The 18,500-nt window shown below is 40.5% G+C and overlaps 1 protein-coding gene across 2 annotated transcripts in view; it reads left to right on the top strand.

Annotated features, from left to right (window-relative positions):
- The window catches only part of Lrr47 (Leucine-rich repeat 47), a 122,364-nt gene that overhangs the window by 69,812 nt on the left and 34,052 nt on the right, over positions 1 to 18,500 (top strand). For both annotated transcript variants that reach the window (XM_068363573.1, XM_068363572.1), the window contains exons 5-6: positions 2,192 to 2,422; positions 15,722 to 15,834. In XM_068363573.1, coding sequence (XP_068219674.1) covers positions 2,192 to 2,422; positions 15,722 to 15,834 — 344 coding nt within the window. The remainder of the gene's footprint in view (positions 1 to 2,191; positions 2,423 to 15,721; positions 15,835 to 18,500) is intronic.

Genomic DNA, 18,500 nt, shown 5'->3' with positions numbered 1-18,500 from the left:
CTACAATTCCCTAATTCCTTATCCTTTTAATCTGTCTCTTGAAATGTTGTTTTTTTATGGGTTGTCCGGAAGGCTAAGAAGCCTTTCGCATCCTGGTTGATTTGGCGGGTGGTCAAAGTCATTTCTTGAGAGCGCCTAGATTAGGGGTTTGATGAGGTCCTGTTGTATGGGTTGCAACCCTTGATACTTCAGCTCCTAGGGGTCGATCAGCATCCTAAGAGGATCGCGAGGCTCCGTAAGGAAGACGTACTTAAAAGGCAGAGTAATTGTTCAAGTCGACTTCCTTACCAGGTACCTATTTATTTTGTTTTTGTTATTTTGATAACTTCTAAAATGAAATAAAAAACTCTTAGCTCATAAAATGTAAACATATATTACTGGTCTCTACCCACCATCCTGGGTGTGAATCAGCTATATATTCACCGGCTAAGTTAAATATTTAAAAATGATATTTTAATTATAAAATAAATTTTTGAATATACTTACCCGGTGAATATATAAATTAAATGACCCTCCCTTCCTCCCCAATAGAGACGCAGTGGGACGAGGAGAAAATTGAGTCTTTGTTTACATAAGAGCTGGGTATCTGGTCGACAGATGGCGCTGTTGGGCACACCCACAACCTGTGTAGCGATCGCTGGCGAGTTTTTTTCCGTAGAGTTTGTCTGTCGAGCAACAGAGTTGCAGCTATATATTCACCGGGTAAGTATATTCAAAAATTTATTTTATAATTAAAATATCATTTTTTTTAAATAGTATATTTTAATATTATAGTTATGTTTGGAGTATACAGTAAAACCTTATCTCTCTCTCTCTCTCTCTCTCTCTCTCTCTCTCTCTCTCTCTCTCTCTCTCTCTCTCTCTCTCTCTGTCAGTAGAGTAGAAAATCATATCATCAGTTTATGGAGATTTAAAGATTCTTGATCCGTGCCATAATGTCATTTGTTTGTTACCATCTCTCTCTCTCTCTCTCTCTCTCTCTCTCTCTCTCTCTCTCTCTCTCTCTCTCTCTCTCCTCTCTCTCTCCTCTCTCTCTCTCTCTCATCAGTTTATGGAGATTTAAAGATTCTTGATCCGTGCCATAATGTCATTTGTTTGTTACCATCTCTCTCTCTCTCTCTCTCTCTCTCTCTCTCTCTCTCTCTCTCTCTCTCTCTCTCTCTCTCTCTCTCTCTCTCTCTCTCTCTCTCTCTCTCTCTCTCTCTCTCTCTCTCTCTTTCTCTTCTTTTTGTTCTAATTTTATCATGTTTGAATTATTACAATTAGATATAGTATATTATTTCAAGTTGAAAAATAATAAAGTTAGAATTTATATACAATTTCTGATAACTTAAATGTTAACCAAAGAATTGCATTTATTTTTTTTAAATGAAGCTCTTTAAGGATATTATAACTTGATAACAGGAAATATGTTTACCTCTACTCAGTAATAATATTTCATATCTAAATTAAATAGCAGTCAAGTCAAAATTAAATTTCCTGTTGTCAACCTTTTTTGTCTGACTGTGGTTTTCTTTACTAGACATTGAAAAAGAATAATACAGCTGAAAATATTTCATGTTCTCACGTTATATCTTTAAAGAGCTTTCTTTAAAGAATGGGCCTTTTTTTATATTAGCAGTTAAGAGAATTATAGAAAAGTTTCTTTTTAGCTAACATCCAAAGCTTTTTACCGCTCCTTTTTTGGTCTGTACGGGAGGGAAGGGAATGTGGTAAAATTAGCAACAAAGCATGTATTTGATGATTTTGAAAATGGTTTAATTTAGTAAATGAAATGAAGAGAAATTATATAGAATTTTATCCAGTAAATTTATCTTTACAAAATTTGCATTAAATAAAATTAACACAATGTAGCAAGAAATACTGAATAAAAGGGTCTAGTGGATTAAAGAATGAACATACATTGAAAGGAACAGTAAAAATGTGTGAATAACAGAAATGAAAAGGAAAAAGAAAAAAAAAGAGGTGATTATGTGATAAATATTTCAGCTTTTAGGCAAACATTCTCTTTACTTGAAACATAACTTCACAGGTGCCTGCTCAACTGCGTGTGGTTTCAGAATACTGGCTGTCTATTTCTTTAAAGGGATCAATAGGTCAAAAGTGTATCGCTGAATCAATGGTTTGGGAATCAGTATAGGATTTACTGTTTTTTTCTAATTACAACAGTAATGCTTATTACATTTTACAGGTAAATAATGTTGAACTCAATAGAGTAGAAAATCGTATCATCGGGTTAAAGAGACTAAAGACTCTTGATCTGAGCCATAATGTCATTCGCCTGTTACCAGTGACCATGAGCAAGATGCAGTCCCTAACCGAGTTGCATCTTAGTCACAATAATCTTCGGGAAATTGACCATCGTATTTTTACAGGAACGCTGTCCAGAACTCTCAAACTTCTTGATCTGTCTAATAATGAAGTAAGTTTCTAAGGTTATTTTTTATATTTACTGGATTATTTATTTGTATAACCTGAGTGAGTTGTTGAACTGGTACCATTTTAATGTTAGAGATGGGCATAGTTTTTAAAAGTATTTTAGCTTTTGTAAATGTTTTTTTCATGAAAGTTGCTTATTCTTGGTTATTGTAATAAGTGTTGATGTATATTTTTTACATACATACATACATATACCAAGGCACTTCCCCCAATTTTGGGGGGTAGCCGACATCAACAAATGAAACAGAAACAAAAAGGGGACCTCTACTCTCTACGTTCCTCCAGCCTAACAAGGGACTCAACCGAGTTCAGATGGTACTGCTAGGGTGCCACAGCCCACCCTCCCACATTATCACCACAGATGAAACTTCATAATGCTGAATCCCCTACTGCTGCTACCTCCGCGGTCATCTAAGGCATCGGAGGCAGCAGCAGGGCCTACCGGAACTGCGTCACAATCGCTCGCCATTCATTCCTATTTCTAGCACGCTCTCTTGCCTCTCTCACATCCATCCTCCTATCACCCAGAGCTTCCTTCACTCCATCCATCCACCCAAACCTTGGCCTTCCTCTTGTACTTTTCCCATCAACTCTTGCATTCATCACCTTCTTTAGCAGACAGCCATTTTCCATTCTCTCAACATGGCCAAACCACCTCAACACATTCATATCCACTCTAGCTGCTAACTCATTTCTTACACCTGTTCTCACTATCACCACTTCGTTCCTAACCCTATCTACTCGAGATACACCAGCCATACTCCTTAGACACTTCATCTCAAACACATTAAATTTCTGTCTCTCCGTCACTTTCATTCCCCACAACTCCAATCCATACATCACAGTTGGTACAATCACTTTCTCATATAGAACTCTCTTTACATTCATGCCCAACCTTCTATTTTTTACTACTCCCTTAACTGCCGCCAACACTTTGCAACCTTCATTCACTCTCTGACGTACATCTGCTTCCACTCCACCATTTGCTGCAACAACAGACCCCAAGTACTTAAACTGATCCACCTTCTCAAGTAACTCTCCATTCAACATGACATTCAACCTTGCACCACCTTCCCTTCTCGTACATCTCATAACCTTACTCTTACCCACATTAACTCTCAACTTCCTTCTCTCACACACTCTTCCAAATTCAGTCACTAATCGGCCAAGCGTCTCTTCTGTGTCTGCAACCAGTACAGTATCATCCGCAAATAACAACTGATTTACCTCCCGTTCATGGTCATTCTCGTCTACCAGTTTTAATCCTCGTCCAAGCACTCGAGTATTCACCTCTCTCACCACTCCATCAACATACAAGTTAAACAACCACGGTGACATCACACATCCCTGTCTCAGTCCCACTCTCACCGCAAACCAATCACTCACTTCATTTCCTATCCTAACACATGCTTTACTACCTTTGTAGAAACTTTTCACTGCTTGCAACAACCTTCCACCAACTCCATATAACCTCATCACATTCCACATTGCTTCCCTATCAACTCTATCATACGCTTTCTCCAGATCCATAAACGCAACATACACCTCCTTACCTTTTGCTAAATATTTCTCGCATATCTGCCTTACTGTAAAAATCTGATTCATACAACCCCTACCTCTTCTAAAACCACCCTGTATTTCTAAGATTGCATTCTGTGTTTTATCCTTAATCCTATTAATCATTACTCTACCATACACTTTTCCAACTACGCTTAACAAACTAATACCTCTTGAATTACAACACTTTTACCTCAACATATTTATGTGTTCACCCTCAGTAAGAATTTTGGTATAACTTTGCTGATAAGGATTTGTGCAGTTTTGTTGAGACTTTTTGTTAATTTTAGTAATCAAAGATAATAAAGGTAAGGTTGATTTAGATAAGACAAAATGAAAATTTTTAAAAAGTTTTTTTTTTTTTCAAATTCAAATACACCAATTTTATTTAGCCTTAAATCTGATAAAAATACTTTCCAGATTTGTTTCATTGGATTTTTTGTTCCTATGCAGAATATAACCCCTCATTCTTTAATTAGGGAAATTACTTCAGCACAAGTTGGAATTGGTCGTTAAACTTGGATAACAAGCAGTTATCTAACTGATGAGGGTACTGGGTGAGGAGACCTGGCCCCTCCCCGGTCGGAGAGCCTTCACTTTTACATAGGCTGCTGACGTGTGCGAATTTACAGACAGCTTTTGTCAAAAATTAATTTTCTTCATTTATTCAGGTAGTAAATGTTTGTTGTTAATCGTGAAATGGAATCAAGAAGCTCGTTACCGGGAGAGTGGTAGAATCGGATACACACTTCCTCTGTGCTTTGGGGCATGACTGTTTACAAGCATCCCCGTGTGCTAAGTGTAGGTTATGGCCCCTGGTGCAGTGACAGGCCTTCGCTTTGAGGGGAGGAAGTGTCCAAGAAAACTTCCTCAGGTTGTTTTGCTGCTTCTGTCTCCTCAGTCTATATGTGTGCTGCTGTCATCCAATTGCATTTGCCCTTGGTCTCTCAGGTATGCCTTCCATTGCCTGAGGGAGTTGATAGCTGAGGCTACTTCTCCCCGGTACCCCTTCTGCTCAATTGTGTCTCAAGTGTTCCTGGTGATGCTAGTGGTGAAGGACGGGCTTGTTCCCTACGTGTCAGGGAGCCTGATGGTTCCTTCCTTATCACTAGAAAACAGGTACAGTAATTTGATTTGATAGACCTGCACTGCAGGTAAGGTGGTAGCATTGGTTCAGGGGTCATGGTTTGCCAAGGTAAGTGCTACCCATGTCCCCTGGGTTCCCTGATTCTTGACCCAGTCCCGGTAATCCTCACCAATTCCCTCATGACAGTCGCCCTGACCTTTGTGCGAGATTGGTTCGGGGCCATTGCCCTTCCTCAGTATCAGGGGTTGTGCCTTTCATTTCCCCTTGCGACAGTGCTCAAGTGTTGTGGCTCGTGTTGGAGCAACCTGTGTTATTCTCCCTTTGGAGGGGAGTCATAGTCAATGGCTGTGTAGTTTCAATCGCTCTGCCTGCACAGCCAGGAGGCAGCGGAAGTATACGTGCAGCTCTTCCTCCTCTTCCTCCTCTTTGTCTTCCTACTTAGATTCTGACTCTTCTTGTAAGAGGAAGAGGAGGAGACCAAAGAACCCAGGATAGACAGCCATAATTGCATGGATAAGGCTTTCCATGGCATCACCTCTCTTTTGAAGGAGGTTGAGGGCGCCCATATGGTTCCTGGCCTCATTAGGGTTGACTGGCTGTGGCCCTGGAGCAGTTCTGGCCCCATACCGTGGCCTCCAGCACCATGCTGGTACTCTGGGTCCCTGTTCCGGTCCTGCGCCTCAGCCCCCAAGCCTGTGATTTGGACTTGGTGTTCATGCCCTGTGCCGTGGCCCGGGCCTTCTTCCCGGTTATATGTATATAAATACACGCATATATAAATGTAGTCATGCTTCCGAAACAGGTTTCAAGTGCAGTGAATGTTGGCTAAAATGGTTGGTATCAAACTGACCATGGTTGAGAAGGCTGGTATTCTCGAATCAAATAAAAAAGAACTCCCTGAGGTTGCCTGCAATTATGGTAAGAATGAATCTTTTATTTGGGAGATTTCATAGATGAGTAAGGCAATACTGTATGATCAACTGTTGCTAATGCCCTTGCTACCACTAAAGTCTGTTACATGATATGGGATACTGTACAGTTATATTGAACACAGAGAGTGTATTAAATTTCTGGAATGAAGATATGACAAAAAACATCGAATTTCATCCTCAAGTTTGTGGAGTATACAGTATCAGAGACACTCAAGCAATGACAGCCTACACATGATTGAGTCTCCTAGGATTTGGGTCATCCCTCGAGATGTTTGTGCCCCATTCCCTATTAAAAATGAAGCCATTGTAGTTCCACCTAAAACAGTGTTGGTGTAGAACCCTAGACCCTTTCCAGAAAGTTCTTATTCCACTTTTTGGAGAGCTGGCTCAAGGGTTAGACTGGTGAAGCAATGGAAAGCTTCTTTTCTCAGGGGTCATTCATGAGTCTACAGTCCCAGACTACATTATTTACAAACATGTTAGAAGATGGAGAGTTACCTGGACAACTGTATGCTTAACAGAGGGTGGAAGGCAAACGAAAAGACTCCTCGTTAATTGCCTGTAGCTGATAGCTATTCTAGAAGTCATATAATTGAATCAAGATCCAGTAATAACAAAATGGGTTTTATGTATTTAGACATCAAAACGTTGTTATACAGTACTGCATATGAGAAACAGGGAGGTACGAAGGCAAGTGCCCTATGCTTTCTAGTTCTGGAACTTATATTCTGGATGAAAACTAGAAATATTTTGGTGCCACAGTATGTCGCTGGAAAGATAAATGTGTTGGCGGATCATTTGGACATGGAAAATCAACTCTTCTTCTCCTGAATTATCACTTCATTCTCAAATTTGTCAATAATTTTCAAAGAAGTTGGGAAATTCTTCTAAGGACTTGTTCACCACATATCTCGGTTGAAAAATATAAATACTTTGCTCTCCTGTAATGTATCCCCCTGGCGTTGACTTTAGATATCATGTTGTAAGAGTAGTGAAACCTAGATCTTGATGCATTCCTCCTATTTGCTGGGATCAGAATCATTGTCAATAGATTCAGATTGTCAAACAATGCTAGGATGACTTGTGGCACCGTTCTGGCCTCTGAAAGGGTTTCATAGGCCTCTTGTCTATGTTAAAAGATCTTCCTCAGAGTCTACCCACAAGGGGAGAGATTTCAAATAACCACAAAGGCACTTAATTCAGACTGTCTATAGTGAGCTCATTATAAAATGGGAGTTCTAAACTCTAGATTACCCATACTTGCATCCGAGAGATGGTCCACTAAATCTCTATACTTTACCAGTGATTCCCAACCAAAGGTCTGTAAACAAAGTTGAAAAATATACAGATTTATATTTTTGATTTTGTCTGATCTCTGTTTCTGTTTCTCCTATTGAATTATTTCAATTGGCCAAAAATGTACAGTATCCAGTAATATAATTTTGAAATTAGGTAGGAAGAAAGCATAATTCCATATATATAATGAATGAATAGTAAATGCAATGTAGAAAGTGGGAACGTATACTAAGGAAGCCAAGATTGGTGAATGATAAGACCATTGTCTAACAAATGTGGTATTGGTACAAAATGTCAATTGCAACTAGTCAGCACACACACACACACACACACACACACACACACACACTCTCTCTCTCTCTCTCTCTCTCTCTCTCTCTCTCTCTCTCTCTCTCTCTCTCTCTCTCTCTCTCTCATTTACATAATTTTCAAGAATTGCATACATACCAGACCCAATAAGAAAATATTTTGTAGAAGAGATAGAGAAATATTGTGAAGTACCATATATAATGAATTAACAAATTTATGATAATGATCTTAAGATTCATATATTTATCATTATCTTGTTTTCTTTGTGTAAGAATGCTGTAAGAAACTATGCTCTTGGTTGTAGTTGAACGTGTTCACTGCAGTTCATCTGGAATCTTTAAATATATCTTTCGCAGACTTACAGATATTATAAATTCATCCTCATCTCTTCCTACACCTATTGACACAAAGGACTTTGATTACATTTCGTTAGTCGTCTTTATCTTGAGCTTTTAATTCAATACTTCTCCATTCATCGTCTCCGACTTCATGCTTCATAGTCCTCGGCCATGTAGGCCTGGGTCTTCCAACTCTTCAAGTACCTTGAGAAGCCCAGTTAAATGTTCAGTGAACTAATCTCTTTTGGGGAGTGCGAAGAGCATGGCTAAACCATCTCCATCTAACCCTCACCATGATCTCATCCACATATGGCACTCAAGTAATCTCTCTTTACTGTAGTTTCCTTTCTAGTCCTGTCCTGCCATTTAACTCTTATTCTCCTTTTAAGGGCTTTGTTCTCAAATCTACTGAATTTGTTGGAGATTGCTTTATTGTCATACCATGACTCGTGTCCATACAGTAACACCGTTCTCACTAAACTGATATACAATCATGTTATTTTTATTAGTAAAATAAATTTTTGAATATACTTACCCGATAATCATGTAGCTGTCAACTCCGTTGCCCGACAGAATTCTATGGAGGGATACGCCAGCTATCACAATACTAGAAGGGGGTGTACTTACCAGCGCCACCTGTGGCCAGGTACTATAGTACTTCTTGTTGACACCTCCTCAATTTTTCCTCGGTCCACTGGTTCTCTATGGGGAGGAAGGGAGGGTCGATTAAATCATGATTATCGGGTAAGTATATTCAAAAATTTATTTTACTAATAAAAATAACATTTTTCAATATTAAACTTACCCGATAATCATGTAGCTGATTCACACCCAGGGGGGTGGGTGAAAACCAGTGTACAAGATTAAAGGATAGCTAAGTATCCCATATTTCATATAACAGTTATCTCAAATAACAATGAAATAATAAGTACCTGGTAAGGAAGCCGAATTGAACCGTTACTCTGCCTCTTTTTTAAGTTCGTCTTCCTTACTGAGCGCAGCGTTCCTCTTGGAGGCTGAATCAACCCAAAGGTGCTAAAGTATATAGGGTTGCAACCCCTACTAAAGGACCTCTACAAAACCTCTAACCCAGGCGCTTCTCAAGAATGAATAGACCACCCGCCAAATCAAAAGGATGCGGAAGGCTTCTTAGCCTACCGTAACAACCATAAAAACAACAATAAAAGCATTCAAGAGAAAGGTTAAAAAAGGTTATGGGATTAAGGGAATGTAGTGGCTGAGCCCTCACCTACTACTGCACTCGCTGCTACGAATGGTCCCAGGGTGTAGCAGTTCTCGTAAAGAGACTGGACATCTTTAAGATAAAATGATGCAAACACTGACTTGCTCCTCCAATAGGTTGCATCCATTATGCTCTGCAGAGAACGGTTTTTATTAAAGGCCATCGAAGTAGCTACGGCTCTTACTTCGTGGGTCCTTACCTTCAGCAATGCAAGGTCTTCCTCCTTTAAGTGAGAATGGGCTTCTCTAATCAGAAGCCTTATATAATACGAAACCCCGTTCTTGGACATGGGCCTCGAAGGTTTCTTGATGGCACACCATAAGGCTTCTGACTGTCCTCGAATAGGTTTAGACCTCTTAAGATAAAACTTGAGAGCTCTGACAGGGCAAAGAACTCTCTCTAGTTCGTTACCTACCATGTTGGAGAGGCTAGGTATTTCAAACGATCTAGGCCAAGGACGTGAAGGAAGTTCGTTCTTTGCTAGGAATCCGAGCTGAAAAGAACATGTTGCAGATTCGGTCGTGAAACCAATGTTCTTGCTGAAGGCATGAACCTCACTGACTCTCTTAGCTGTTGCAAGGCAGACGAGAAAAAGAGTCTTGAGGGTAAGGTCCTTGAAGGAAGCTGACTGGAGAGGTTCGAACCTAGGTGACATAAGGAACCTTAAGACTACGTCTAGGTTCCAGCCTGGAGTGGATAGACGACGCTCTTTAGACGTCTCAAAAGACTTAAGAATGTCTTGAAGGTCCTTGTTGGAAGAAAGGTCCAAACCTCTGTGGCGGAGAACTGAAGCCAACATACTCCTATACCCTTTAATCGTAGGGGCTGAAAGGGATCTCTCATTCCTAAGATGTAGAAGGAAGTCAGCTATTTGGGTCACAGAGGTATTGGTAGAGGATATTGAATTGGCTCTACACCAGCTCCGGAAGACTTCCCACTTAGATTGGTAGACTCTACGAGTGGAAACCCTTCTTGCTCTGGCAATCGCACTGGCTGCCTCCTTCGAAAAGCCTCTAGCTCTAGCGAATCTTTCGACAGTCTGAAGGCAGTCAGCCGAAGAGCGTGGAGGTTTGGGTGCAACCTGTCTACGTGAGGGTGACGTAGAAGGTCCACTCTTAGAGGTAGAGTCCTGGGGATGTCGACTAGCCATTGAAGTACCTCTGTGAACCATTCTCTTGCAGGCCAAAGGGGAGCAACCAGCGTCAGCCGTGTCCCTTCGTGCGAGATGAATTTCTGCAGAACTTTGTTTATTATCTTGAACGGTGGGAATGCGTAAAGGTCGAGATGGGACCAGTTCAGTAGAAAAGCATCCACATGAACTGCTGCAGGGTCTGGAACAGGGGAACAGTACAGCGGAAGTCTCTTGGTTATGGAGGTGGCAAACAGATCTATGGTAGGTTGACCCCACAAGGTCCAAAGTCTGTTGCACACACTCTTGTGGAGGGTCCATTCCGTGGGAATGACCTGATTCCTTCTGCTTAGGCGATCTGCTGAGACGTTCATATTGCCCTGAATGAACCTCGTGACCAGAGTGAGGTTTAGACCTCTTGACCAAATGAGGAGGTCCCTTGCGATCTTGTATAGGCTCCTCGAATGGGTCCCTCCTTGCTTGGAGATGTAAGCCAAGGCTGTGGTGTTGTCTGAGTTCACCTCCACCACTTTGCCTAGCAGGAGGGACTTGAAGTTCAGCAGGGCTAAATGAACTGCTAGTAGCTCCTTGCAGTTGATGTGGAGTAATCCCTGTTCCTCGTTCCACGTTCCCGAGCATTCCCGTCCGTTCAAGGTCGCACCCCAGCCCGAGTCCGATGCATCTGAGAAGAGATGAAGATTGGGGGTCTGAATAGCCAACGATAGGCCCTCCCTGAGAAGGAGATTGTTCTTCCACCACAGGAGAGTGGTCTTCATCTCTTGGGTGATTGGGATAGAGACTGCTTCGAGAGTCGAACCCTTGTCCCAATGAGCTGCAAGATGGAATTGAAGAGGGCGGAGGAGGAGTCTCCCTAGCTCGACGAACAGGGCCAGTGATGAAAGGGTCCCTGTGAGACTCATCCACTGTCTCACCGAGCAACTGCTCCTCTTCAGCATGCTCATGATGCACTCTAGGGCTTGGCTTATCCTGGGGAAGAGGAACTTCGAGAGCGGAGCAAAAAGGAGTTGCGACCTTTGACAAGGTGTAATGCTGGAGGAAAGGAAGGTACACAGCTGTTCCCTTTTCTTCAGAACCCCTGATACAAACATCGACGCAAGCTCACCAGATCCATCCCTAATGGCCTTATCCATGCAGGACATTAATAGCATGGCAGAATCCTTGTCCGCAGGAGAGGTCTTCTTGCTGAGGGCCCCCAGGCACCAGTCTAGAAAGTTGAACATCTCAAATGCTCTAAATACTCCCTTCAGTAAGTGATCAAGGTCTGAGAAGGTCCAACAAACCTTAGAGCGCCTCATTGCAGTTCTCCGAGGCGAGTCTACCAGACTTGAGAAGTCAGCCTGGGCAGAGGCAGGTACTCCCAAGCCTGGTGCTTCTCCTGTGGCATACCAAACGCTCGCTTTCGAAGTGAGCTTAGTCGGAGGGAACATGAAAGAAGTTTTGCCAAGGTGTTGCTTAGTCTGCAGCCACTCCCCTAAGATCCTTAACGCTCTCTTAGAGGACCTTGCTAGGACTAGCTTAGTATAGGTGGACTTAGCTTGCTGTATGCCCAGCGAAAACTCAGATGGCGGAGAGCGGGGAATAGCAGAGACAAAGTGGTCTGGGTAAACCTCCCTAAGCAGAGCCAAGACCTTACGAAAGTCAATAGACTGTGGAGAAGGCTTGGATTCATCCACGTCTGACGAGGGATCCAGGTGTGCCGCCTCATCATCAGACGCCTCATCACCAGAGTGTAGCAAAGAGATCGGACAAGAATGCTGAACAGCAGAGTCAGAACGAGTAGGAACAATATTAGTGGTTTCCTCTTCAAGTAACTGTTGAGGGAAAACCTGAGGCTCAGACTGCAAAGGCTGAATAAAAGACGAAGCAGAAGGAAGGCGCATGGGTGGAGGAGGCTGACTCCTAGCATGAGTGGTTGAACCCAAGTGTTGCGCTTGCTGAGCGGTTGGCGGAAGCGGAGAAGCCAGTTCCTGTTCCTGTGGTGTGAGCGGAGCGCGATGAGGTAGAGGCTGCGCAGAACAAGGTAAATGTCTCGCAAGCTGAGGCTCCTGAGGCGCAAGGCTAAGGTGTTGTGGTGCTTGCCTTGTGGAGGGTTGAGCTCGCTGCAGCGAGAGCTGAGGAGACTGACTCATGGACGGGAGAGGTTGTTGTACCTCAACCGAGTGTTGCATCACTGGTGGAGCAGCAAGTGGAGGCGGAGGAAGAGAGGTATAATCCTCCTGATCCCATTGTAAAGGTTGCCTTAAGGAAGGCGGAGGCTGAACACCACTGGGAACAGCAAACTCAGAACGTGGCTCAACATCGTACGCCTGGCAGGTGGTACTGCGATCAGGCGGAGCGAGCGCAGGCGGAGCGAGCGCAGGCGGAGGGAGTGTAGGCGGAGGCGGAGGCGCAACACTCTCAGCCCGACACTCACGCATCAAGTCCGAAAGCTTGCATGGACTGTAGTAGAGTCCACTTGGGGTCGGCAGAAACTACAGTAGGCTGAGGTAAAGCCTTAACAGTCGAGCTCTGTTGTGGCAGAACCTTACTCCTCTTGGGCGGAGTGCAGTCGACTGATGACTGCGGCGAGTCAGAGCTGAGCCAATGACTGCAACCTGGCTGAGCACTCGCGGACTGGACTCTGCGTTTTAAGTGGTCTCGAGACCTGAGTCCAACATTTCTTCCCTGACAGTTGATCAGCGGACGAGAAAAAGACGGGCTCAATCGTCTGCAGATGGGAGTGACGGTCTTTGGAAGACACGCCCGCAACCACCGAGGATACTTCTGTGCGCCGAACAAGGCCTGACGAACCCTTATGCCCTTCGACATTGCTTCTCCCCTGGGCTTGGGAGCTTGCAAGAGGTCCCGGACTGGGAGGACGACTGGCTCGCACAGAAGTATCCTCACGCACCACACTGACACTGACACTAGCACTTGGCACTGCACTGACACTAGCACTCGTCACAGCACTGGCACTAATTCCACCCACTGCACTCTTGACCTTAAGCTCCTTGACTTCGGCCATAAGAGACTTATGATCACTTACCACTGACTCTACTTTATCGCCTAAGGCCTGAATAGCACGCAAAACAACAGACATATCAGGCGGAGGGCAAATAGTAGGTTCGGGGGTAGCCACTACAGGGGTAGGAAAAGGTAGGGGATCATGAGGTGAGGAAAAAAGTGAAGAGTGAGAAGAACTCCTCCTAACTCTACCTCTCTCTAACTTAGTTGAATATTTCAAAAGACGGACAAATTCAAGTTCCGAAAGTCCGGCGCATTCCTCACATCGATTTTCTAACTGACAGGGCCTGTCCCTACAGTCAGAACAAGCGGTGTGAGGATCTACCGAGGCCTTCGGAATACGCCTATTGCAAGACCTACATCGTCTATGGGAGGGGGCTTGCGAAATGTCAGACATCTTGAATCCAAAGAGTTAGCCAAAGGGGGTTCCAAAATCAAGCAAAAGATCGTTAACCGTTAATCAGGACTATATAAAAGCTATCTAGCTAATATAAGAAGGTTTCCAGTAAAGCGACAGCCGAAATCTGAGAGAATACTTCACCAATTAGCCGTGAAAATACTCGAAGATCATAAGCGTATCCCAGAACGTCTTGCCGGAAGCACGACAGAGGAAAAATTGAGGAGGTGTCAACAAGAAGTACTATAGTACCTGGCCACAGGTGGCGCTGTTAAGTACACCCCCTTCTAGTATTGTGATAGCTGGCGTATCCCTCCATAGAATTCTGTCGGGCAACGGAGTTGACAGCTACATGATTATCGGGTAAGTTTAATATTGAAAATGATTTTTTTATGTAATTTCAGGCAATTTGATTTCCAAATTTTACTTAACCTAGCCATTGTCTGATTTTCTTTTTTCAATCTTTCATTAAACTCAAATTTTAAAGACAATGTATTAGAGATCATAGTTCCCAAACATTTAAATGATTCTACCTCATTCTTTTCTCCTTCTAATGATATTTCATCTTCCATTGCATATTCCATTCTCATCTCTGTCTATCTTCTACTTATCTCAAGCCCAACCTCATGTGATATTTCATGCATTCTGGTAAGCAAGCAATGCAAATCCTGTGGTGTTCTGCTAATAATGACAGCGTCATCAGCATACTCTAGTTCAGCTAATTTTTTGTTACCAATCCAGTCCAATCCTTCTCCACCATCGCCAACTGTTTTATGCATTGCAACATCCATGAGGAGGATAAACAACATAGGTGACAACACATTCCCTTGGAGTACTCGAATGTTCACAGGAAATTAATTTAATAGTACTCCACTAACATTATCCTTGCACTTGCTATGCTCATGAACAGACTTAATCAAATTTACATATTTAAGAGGAATTTTATAATAATGCAGGACTCCATAAAATTGTCCGGTGCACACCATCAAAGGCTGTTTCGTAGTCCACAAATGCCATCAAAAGTGGATTTTTATATTTTTCACGTTCTACATGTTTCAAAATGAAAATTTGGTCAGTGCAACTTTTACCTTTTCTAAGTAGAACAAAAGAAAACCGGAAAAGGAAAATCTCTGGATGTGAGATCAAATCCTTGACCTAAATTCTGGCTAAATATGGCTGGGATCACACAATATTGATATCCTAGGATATAAACCCTATGAAGGTGCTTTATTCACATCCAGTAGAGGGTCAAGCTTCAACAATATCTCGCCGAATAAAATGTAGGGTCGTTTTGAAATGCTTGAACAGACAGACAGACAAAAACATTCAACATCCATATAATTGGAGAATTCCTTAGTATCGAGAAAACAAAGTAAAGTAATTTTTTTCTTTTCTGTATTTCTTATTTTCATTTATATTTGTTAACCTCTTTATTAATCTAGTAAGAAGAGTTATTTGTTGAGTTAATCAAGTCAGCATGTTAAGTTTCTAGAACTCTCAATATCCATGGAGCCCGTGGGAAAACTCATTTAGATAAAAGAGGTCCTTGGTAGTGAAAAGGTTGGGAATCATTGCTCTCTACCAACAACAATGGATTGTACATATTAATGTATATTGAGAATTAGAAAATGTGTAAAAAATACACATAAAATCTTAAGTTTTGTATCAAACGTTTCATAATTTCAATTACAGTTACTGTATATAACTTGTCAATAAACATTTACTCAAAATTACCAATAAACATGTATTTATATTTTTATGATATGTGTTTTATGTTCTTTTATCTTTATTTTAACTGCTCATTAAAAAGGTATGTGCTGTAATACAGATATTTAACTTTGATAATAATCAGGGTTTGTACCAGCATATAGAAATGATGCTGAAGATTTATTTTAAACTGCAAGGTATTTGTATGCAAGCTGTTACATAATTTTCCATCTGTTTTCAAATGTTTTGTCTCCTTTCCTCAGTTGGAGTTATTGCCTGTTACCTTGAAATACTTGGAAGGGCTTGTCAACTTGAATGTGAGCTCCAATAAGCTTAAATGTCTTCCGTTATCCATTGGTCGATCACAATCTCTCAAGTAAGTATGAATTCTCATTCTGTTAATTGTAGTTATAAACATAATAGTTTTCTTCTGCAATTGTGACTAGTCAAAATAACCTGTATGTAGAAAAATAGAAGAGATGTTTCTGGTAAAAAGAATGTTTGTCTTTCATTCCTTTTTATTTTTATCTGGTCTCTAAGTCAACTGTATGTTGGTGATCTCATCATGATGAATTTTGCATTTTCTTTATTTTGGTTAATTTCTCATAATTTTTATTTATGAACATTTAGTTATTTTTGTAGCTCTTGTATATAGTTGAACCGTGACATTTTTTTGTCATGTCTTATGAATGGACAATCTTCTTGGTTTTAATGTGACCATGAAAACAAACAAGACCGCTTAAGGGGCCCGGCTGGAATGCCATTGTATGGGGGTATAGGAAGAAGAACACAAAATCCTGAAAAAATTCACAGAGCTTCGTATGTCAATGGAGAAAGCGTATACGAAATATTTTGTCAAAATTCCTCTTACTTTCATAGTTACTGGGTATTTAGTAAGCATTACTCAATACGGTAAAGCAAAAACATTGTTCCCTACAAGAAAATGCAGTATTTCTTCTGTTATCGTAAATATTGATAATTATTACATTTTAATGTAAAAGAAATTGTGAACAGTGGCATCTGTATAGCTTCCACAAGTCAGACGACGATGTATTACACAGTAAATTACACCCTTCGCCCTTCAGTCCTACCACAAATCTCATCTAGAGTACATGTCTGAGTTTGACCTCTGACATTCACTCATTTATACGTTTGTTTTTCTCGTTTTTGGAAAGAATTTCATCATTTCAAAGAGGAAAAAGACAATTTCAAAATCTTGCTAACATAAGGAAGAAGAAAATTTGCTCTGGTAAGAGTTCAGAAGCTGGTAATATAGGAGAGAGAGAGAGAGAGAGAGAGAGAGAGAGAGAGAGAGAGAGAGAGAGAGAGAGGAGAGAGAGAGAAAGAGAGAGAGAGAGAGAGATATTGTTTGTTTGTTTGAAGGCAAGCAAGATATTGAGCTAAAGGAGAGAGAGAGAGAGAGAGAGAGAGAGAGAGAGAGAGAGAGAGAGAGAGAGAGAGAGAGAGAGAGAGAGAGAGATATTATTTGTTTGTTTGAAGGCAAGCAAGATATTGAGCAAAAGGAGCTTCATTTATGATTAAATTATTTTCCTTTATAAGTATCCAAAAAGGAACATAAAATTCATAATAATCAGCTTTTATTAATATTGTCTTTGTAAAAATACAAAGAAAAACTTTGAACGCCCTCTGACATTCACTCATTTATACATTTGTTTTTTTTCTGGTTTTCGGCAAGAGGAACTTAACATTTCAAAGAAGGAAAGACAATTTCAACATCTTGGTAACATAAGGAAGAAGAAAATGCGCTCTATTAAGAGTTCAGAAGTGGGTAATATCGGTAGTGAGTGACGCACACACACAAAAGAGAGAGAGAGTGTGTGTGTGTGTGTGGGGGGGAGAAGGAAGCATATGTATGTGTGTATATATGTATGTATATGTATGTGCATGTGTGTATATATGTATATATATATATATGTATGTATGTGTATATGTATGTATATGTATATGTACAGTATGTATGTATGTGTATGCGTGTATATGTGTATATATGTATATGTATGTATTTATGTATATATATATATATATATATATATATATATATATATATATATATATATATATATATATATATATATATTATATATATATATATATATATATATATATATATATACTGTATGTATGTGTGTGTATGTATATATATATATGTGTGTATATATACATGTTAATCATGTGTAAAAAAACATTTATATGTAAGTCTATATATGTGTCTGTATATGTATACCAGCATGTGTACATGTATGTATATGTATATGTATATATTATGCATGTTTGTGTATTAATGCCTGTCTGTGTATATGTATGTATATGTCTTTTTATATATTTATATATAGATGTATTTTACATACAGTGACCCCTCGTTTATCGCGGTAGATAGGTTCCAGACCCGACCGCGATAGGTGAAAATCCGCGAAGTAGTGACACCATATTTACGTATTTATTTAACATGTATATTCAGACTTTTAAAACCTTCCCTTGTACGTAGTACTGTTAACAAACTACCCTTTAATGTACAGAACACTTAATGCATGTACTACAGTACCCTAAACTAAAACAGGCACAAATATTAAAGGCGATTTTATATCATGCGTTTCCTAAACACGCCAAAAAGCACGATAAAAAATGGCAACCAATGTTTTGTTTACGTTTATCTCTGATCATAATGAAGAAACAAACGCATTTACACATCTGTGTATAGGTTAGTTTTTGCATCGATTATATTGATTATTCAGTACAGTATGTTGATTTTGTTATTACCAATGTTTTACTTAATTTTTCTTAGGACTTCCAAATGAAATGTTTTTCTTTATGAAGCCGCCTGAAACGACGGCGTCATCAAGTACGCTCAGTAAACAACCACGCTAAGTAAACAAACGAAGGCATTTAACGCGCATGATGAAAGTGATAAATAATGATATTACAGTAAAAGCTTTTAGAAAATATGTTATTACAAATATTATTTACCGTATCTATATAAAATCATACATACGTAGCAAAGCAGGAAAACAATTTACGAGAGAG

The sequence above is a fragment of the Palaemon carinicauda genome, chromosome 40 (genome assembly GCF_036898095.1).
Source record: "Palaemon carinicauda isolate YSFRI2023 chromosome 40, ASM3689809v2, whole genome shotgun sequence".
NCBI classification, from domain to species: domain Eukaryota; kingdom Metazoa; phylum Arthropoda; class Malacostraca; order Decapoda; family Palaemonidae; genus Palaemon; species Palaemon carinicauda.
This window is presented reverse-complemented; position numbering and strand designations above follow the sequence as displayed.